The sequence below is a fragment of the Homarus americanus genome, unplaced genomic scaffold (genome assembly GCF_018991925.1).
Source record: "Homarus americanus isolate GMGI-L3 unplaced genomic scaffold, GMGI_Hamer_2.0 scaffold5142, whole genome shotgun sequence".
NCBI classification, from domain to species: domain Eukaryota; kingdom Metazoa; phylum Arthropoda; class Malacostraca; order Decapoda; family Nephropidae; genus Homarus; species Homarus americanus.
In genome coordinates, this window is record NW_024727827.1 from 6,563 (window position 1) to 13,648 (window position 7,086).

The 7,086-nt window shown below is 35.9% G+C and overlaps 1 protein-coding gene across 1 annotated transcript; it reads left to right on the plus strand.

Moving 5' to 3' along the window:
- Positions 1-269: 269 nt before the first annotated feature.
- LOC121865924 (dehydrogenase/reductase SDR family member 11-like) lies at positions 270-6,741 on the plus strand. The gene is made up of 7 exons (XM_042365482.1): positions 270-377; positions 1,482-1,614; positions 2,223-2,391; positions 3,311-3,440; positions 4,807-4,936; positions 5,848-6,003; positions 6,377-6,741. The coding sequence occupies exons 2-7, from the start codon at positions 1,483-1,485 to the stop codon at positions 6,407-6,409; spliced, it is 750 nt and encodes a 249-aa protein (XP_042221416.1). The 5' UTR covers positions 270-377; position 1,482; the 3' UTR covers positions 6,410-6,741.
- Positions 6,742-7,086: the final 345 nt, after the last annotated feature.

Genomic DNA, 7,086 nt, shown 5'->3' on the forward strand with positions numbered 1-7,086 from the left:
TCCTCCTTCTGTACTATAAACACAATATTGTACAGTATAGTTTACCATATTAGCACAACCTTATCTAACGGAGTACAGTCTAGCTCCTCTTACTTAGACAACAGCACAACAATAGCATGTTCTCTCTCTTGTGTGTCTCATTTCAAGTTAACCAGAATAAATTGTACAGGGAGATGTAGAACAGCTAATTAATTATCCTCATTAAACCAAATAGTGAATGCAAGATAACTTATCAAGACAACAATATGTACCGTAGATAACATCTTTATCAGAGGGTTTATCATCTCCTCAGCAACAAGTCTTGTCTCATGTTCTAGATTGAAGGACTAATTTGTTCACTGAAGGGAAGAAGGTATCATCAAGGACCAGCTGCTGAAGTAAGATTATTATATATATATATTTGGGGTTGATATTAAATGTGGAAACTAAATGGTGAAGATATATTCAATTTGTTTTATTTAAATTAAGATAATAATACAGAGCTTTACCCTTCACATCTCCCCCCTCCTTCCCCACAGTACTCTCCTTAGGTGTTATTCAAGCTCTTATGTTAATGCTGTCCTTAGTTTAGTGAAGCTACATGTACAGTCAACCAAAGACTCCAACCTGGGACTAAAAAATTTAATATTAAACTTTTAAAATTATTGAATAGTATAAACTTCTTTATATTTGCTAAAATGGTAAGGAATTTAAGCCCTAGAACCGATTACTGTATTGGCGGACTAATACTACAGCTGGTGGGCCGCCAAATGCAAGCGAAAACATGTTCAGGTCGGCTCGTAAGAAACTCGTTAATCGAAGTTAAGAATCTTAAGGAAGGTAACTCGTTAACCGAGGCGCTCGTTAACCGAGGGACCACTGTATTGTCTTAGTAGTGTAAATAGTAATAACATAGCAAAATAAGCGTCTTGTACCTCATAATGCCTACAAATTAGTGTTGGTTACCTCGTATTATTACGTCGTACCCACACACTACTTCACGAACATTCTCAATTCTTCGTAGCCCCTGTGTTGCCAACCTGTGATAAGGACATATATTTATTTCCTTTTTATATCATGCAGTTTGTAGAACTAGAGAATTGTTTTGGGGGTTTTGTTTTTTAAATGTTCCCGAATATACCAACGACGGGGAGGATACCGACCACACTCCAAAGCTCTGGGGTTAAGAGAATGTTTCATGATAGAAGGACGAAGATCTTTAGAACCTACATTGTGTGTGAGTGACAGAAAGTGAACATTGGTGGTTAGGATTTAGTGAGTCTGTGAGAATAACAGTGTGGTGGTGAATAAGACTGAATAAATATGAGTAAACTTGAATGATGTTAGTGAGTACCAGTTTGAGCATGAATGAGGATATAGATGCTAATAAGAAACAGAGTATGGATGGTGTAACTTGTCAGAGAGAAAGAGAGAGAGAGGTCAGTGAAGAAGTTACTAACATAAGTCTGTAGATTCAGTTGTAATTCATCGTTTCTTGTCAGTATGGAAAGGTGGAGCGGACGTGTAGCCCTGGTGACGGGGGCCAGTGCCGGTATAGGGGCGGCTATTTGCAGATTTCTCGTTGACAAGGGGATGAAGGTCGTTGGTGCTGCACGCGAGGAAGAGAGGATACAGGTACAGTGTTGCTGACTCTTGAGTTGTGTCTCATCTGTGAGTTTTTCAAGGAATATAGTCATTAACTGAGAGATATATAACTGTAGCATGATAAAGTTTTGAGGGTAAGAAATAACACTGTCATGTGTAAGAGGTTGAAGTGTATACAACATTTGATGAAAAATTGTGTTTATTCTTGATATGTAGTGATGATAATTCTTGATAATTTACCTCCACTGTTCTTGTATTTTGGAAGTATTAAAATATATTCTTTGAAAATTTCATACAAATGTATTGAGTTTACTAATTTATCCATTGAAATAGTATACTGTACATAGCAGATCATTCCTGTACAACATTTAATGTTATTTCAACAAATATTTGATTGGAAAAGGTGATTTAGGAAATACAGCTAAATGTTTGTGTATAAACTGAAATAAACCAAGACTTGATACACAGATTTAATTAAGGTTTATTATTATTGAAGATAAATCATGGTATAGTTTTACTGAAGACACACTTAAGTTTGTTCCTTAATTGGTCATTACAGCAGCCATTATTTTGTACCCATTTGTAACACCACATAACCTTAAAAATAGTTGTGTTATAATCATCGTGTAATTTTCAAGGCACTAGCAGATGAACTGGCCGACAAACCTGGATCTCTGACGGCGATCAAGTGCGACATCACCAAAGACTCGGACGTCCTCGGTCTCTTTGCTTCCATCAAGGAAAAGTTTGGAGGAGTTGATGTGTGTATCAACAATGCTGGGATGTCTCATAACCATTCTCTCCTGGGTCTGTACATGAACTAAAATTATGTTTTTCTTATTATATAAAATACTATAGGACATACTTTAACTAACAAGGTCAATCTAACCATGTGATGATGATTGTATTTATTTTATAATAGAGCGGCTAAAGAACCAATCACTGACCGGTCTCCGGAGAGGTTGAGTGACGGCCATTCCTAATTGGACCAGTTTGGGGTGCGGGATCAGACTAGAGTGCTCAGAGAAAACCTGTTATGGTTGGCTGGATAATATTTGACAAGGTCCATTTATCATCTGACTCAAATGGGGATTGAACCAAGTTTTAGAGACTAAATATGTATTACTGTATCACCAACACCCATAACAACTTAATACTGTTGTCACTACTATTATAACAGTACAGTACAGGGGCTCCTCCAAATTCACGAATTTTTATTTGACGGTCCTCTATTATTCGCGGGTGAAACCCTGGATGTACCCAAGAATGTCTGTGGATAGTTATAAAGTTGCCGGCATTTTTGCGGCCAGGACAGGGAGCTATTCATTCTAGAGACAGTAATTTCCTTTACCTGTACTGTATATATACAATACACTGTACAGGTAAAAAAAATAATTGTCTTAAGTGCAAACACATAAAGGGAATATACATTTATTTGTACACAAGTAAAAATGTAACAACACCACCCCCCTCAGTTAGCAAATGTTATTCTCGGATATGGCGATTCACGGCCATTTTGAGAATCTAACCTCTGCGAATTTGGGGGCCCCCTGTATTTTAATACTGAACAGTATCAATAAAAAATATTTTAAATTATATATGTATAGAGGCAGAGTATAGTACAGTATAGGAGCTGACTGTTATATGAACAATCAGTTTTACAATGTTATTAAATTAACACTAAATACTTGTGTATTTATTAGTTCATATTCTTGTTCACCAACAGAGGGAACACCAGAGGAGTGGCGCGAGATGTTAGACGTCAACGTTGTGGGACTTTGTTTGTGTACACGTGAAGCTGTGGCATCAATGCGTGAAAACAATGTTGATGATGGCCAAATCATCCACATTAGCAGGTAAACTAAATGTTTTGCTATAGTAAATTAAGTTTTGTGGTAAACTGAGTATGAAAGTGCTTCACAATTCTGTAGTGAACAATGGTACAGGTGGTTCAAGCTTGGGAGTGGAAATAAACCAATTACTTTATTTTATTCAGTTTTTAAGTACAGTAGTTTTTAATTGTTTTCTTTGCACAAGTACAGTACTGTACAATACTTAGATCCCAAAATGTTTTGCATTTAATTAGTTATTAAGGCAGTTATAAGAATTAAATACAGTACAATATACTGTAGTGTAGTATACAGATTACCTGTATATTGTGTTCATCATTGTAATATTGCAGTACAGGGGCCTTATTCTGAGACTTAGATGATTAATATATAAGGCCTTTTAAAGATAAAGGTGGATGGTACACATAGTACACACACAGTAATGTTAATGGCTCGAGTCATATTGAATTTTTGCATAGAAGAAGTTTTTCAGTACAGTACTGTGCAGTACAGTACAGTACAGTACAGTATTATGAAGTTAAAATTATACTGTATTCAATATACAAGTACTGGACCCCCAAAGGTTATGAAGCCTGGAACAAAACCAGGCTCTAACGTGGCCAGTTCTCACTGGGGAAGACACCAATAATCAGAATATCACATTTTTTTACCCATAAGAACTCTCTTAAACTTAGTGCGAGTGGTGAGATGCTTTCCTCCGAGACCCAGGTGTAGTAATTCTCACGTGGGTCAGATGTGAGGATGATATTGCCCAGCTTGATATTAATGACCATTGCAGGTTTCACTCAGTGCCTCTAACAACAGAACTGGACCCAAGACAAAGATTATTAAGATATGGACGCTGTAGACAGACTTAATGACTTTATACAGTTCACTCTCTAAAATCAGCTTGAATTAAACAACCAGTGGAAGACCAGCTTGTTTTGTTTATAGAATACAATTATTACTGTTAATGATGTGTTAGGAAGACAAATTTCTAAACTGGGTTTTTGAAGTTTTGTAAATTTATCTGAAATTATGTAGGGTGTGTGTGTGTGTGTGATAGTGGTTTGGTATTACATTAGTCTATTATACAGTGAAACCCCCCAACCAATGAACTATATAGAGATGAAAGTCCATTATATCGAGGGTCCGTTAAATGTGGAACCCCCAAATAACGGATTAGAGGAATAAAGAAGTCCATTATATAGAGGCTGTACTGTAAATGGGTTCCATCAATATCAAGCGGCAGGACTCTACATAAACATTGGTTGGTATCTGTGATTGTATTTCTTTAGTTATACTGTACAATATCATAAACCTCTGTCATGTTTTTAATCCTCTGAATATTTATAACTAGTAAATTTATTGTTTCTTTTTCAACTCTATCCAGCATAATGGGGCACCAAGTCATGTCATATTCTACGCTCCATTTCTACTCTGCCACGAAATTTGCCGTAAGAGCTCTCACCGAGGGACTGCGCCAAGAACTCAGAGGTCTCAAGTCACATATTCGAGTTACGGTAAGACGTATATATCTAACCAGAGCACCTTGTCTTTCTCATTTCTGACATGATGAACAGAATAGTTTGTCTCCCTAGTAAAAATACTTCAACCTGTAGCCATGACCAGGAGAGTACAGGTCAAATATTGTATCTCTGATGGAGGAACTTAGAGCCATGTTCACCCTGAGGACCATCTGCGTTTCTTGGAGACACATCTACGTGTTTGTTTTCTCTCTCTCTCTTTCTTTTTCTTTCTTTCTAGTATTATTTTGTGTCTGAATTAAATATTTCTTCTTGATTTCTCTAATTTTTCAATGTGTTTTGCCTCTGTCTCCATTAAAAAAGTTTCAGGGTGAGAATAGTGATGTTGTATGGCAGTGAAACATGAACAGTTAAAGGGACTTCAAATTAAGTGAGACTGACTTCGTACTGTATAATGTGACACAGATAGATAAAGAAGCCCTAGTCAGAGTTAATAAGGTTGCTTGGCATTTAGAGTATTGGTAAGGTTTCCAATAGAGACACCCAGCTAGATAAAGATTGAACACCTGGAAGAGATTAACTGGGTCAACAGATACATGTGTTTGAAAATAGAAGAAATGACCTTGGATATAATACTGTAATATGATTAGTGGCTGTAAGAGATGGTGCAGTATGGAGAGCTGCACTAGGTTATCACAGCTGTCCCAGACAAGTGTTAGGTGATGTTCTTAACCATCTTTTTGTGTATGTATCTTCAAAAAATTGTCTAATGTAAAACCAGCTTTACATTTACTTATAATTACAGTACAGCATATGTTTTCTTCCTCCTTAAATATTGTGTAAACTCCGTATTTTATTTAAAAACTTGTAAAAGCTCAAGGTGTGGGATATAAGAATGTAAGGGAAATTAATCTTTACAAAAACTAATTCCAAACCTATTTCTTCAGGCCATCAGCCCTGGTGTGGTAAAGACTGAATTTCTCTCAAGAATGATGAAGGATAAGGAGAAGGCACAGGGGGTTTTTACCAACAAAAAGTGTCTACAAGCTGAGGACATTGTATCTACTGTGGTTCATGTGCTTTCTACCCCACCACATGTTGAGGTGAGTGGATGGATTTGCACACTTACAGTTCATCATGTTTTTCTATAGTTTTTAAAGTATTCCTCTGTGATCTGCCGACTTTCACCATCACCACACATTGGTAGTTTTACTTAATTGCCAAATCGACCATATTGCCACTTCCATTCTTGAGTAACTGGGTCTCTCTTGGTATACACAGAGTGGGTACTGTTAGTTGGTTCCCCTATCCTTTTGTGAATAAATCAAGTGATGCTTTGTCCACTCTGGTTGTAGTATACGCCTCAATCGTTTCATCAGCTTTGGAATACGAGTGAAGGCATGTCATGATGTAAGTGATAACGGCTTGATAATGACACATTTTTTGTAAGTTACTGTGTTCACTTTTCTTTCACAGATTGGTGATATCATCGTCCTGCCAACAGAATAAATCTTCTAACATGACCCGAAGCATAAACCACAGTGCTCTGAGAATGAAAGCTGGCACTGGACCCAGGGCAAGATTCAGGATCTGGCCTTAAATTCTCCCGAACTAGAGGTTATTACTTTTTTAAACAGCTGAAGTGCCTTAGGTTGAGAAAAGTGTGTTGATAACATATCTGAGGGGTAACACAGTTGAAATATACCATTATGAAATATATAGAATCAATAATGTAGACTCGGGTTCATGGAAATATACAATTAATAAGAGTATAAGGAAAATATTTTTTGTGGGGTAATATGATTTTCTGTTAATTCCACATGATTGTTCTGACTACTGTACTGTAAAGATGAGTGTACCATATTTGTGCCATATTATTATTTGTTTATGATCCAAGAAAATATTATTTGAACATTCGTAGTAATATTAATTTATACCTGAAAAATATAATTAATATAATAAAATTTGACACATTTTTGTTTTTTGTTTTTGTAAACAATACAATATTACAAAATCAAACTAGCAAACACCTCTAACAAAGATATTATAAACATATGTATATATATACTGTATAAGTAATAAAATGAAAAATTATAATGAATAAAGTTGGTTAAAAAAAATTTATATTTTAGTTATTTTAAACCCCAAAGCATAAAGACGTTACAACAAAGATTGGAAGAAATAGG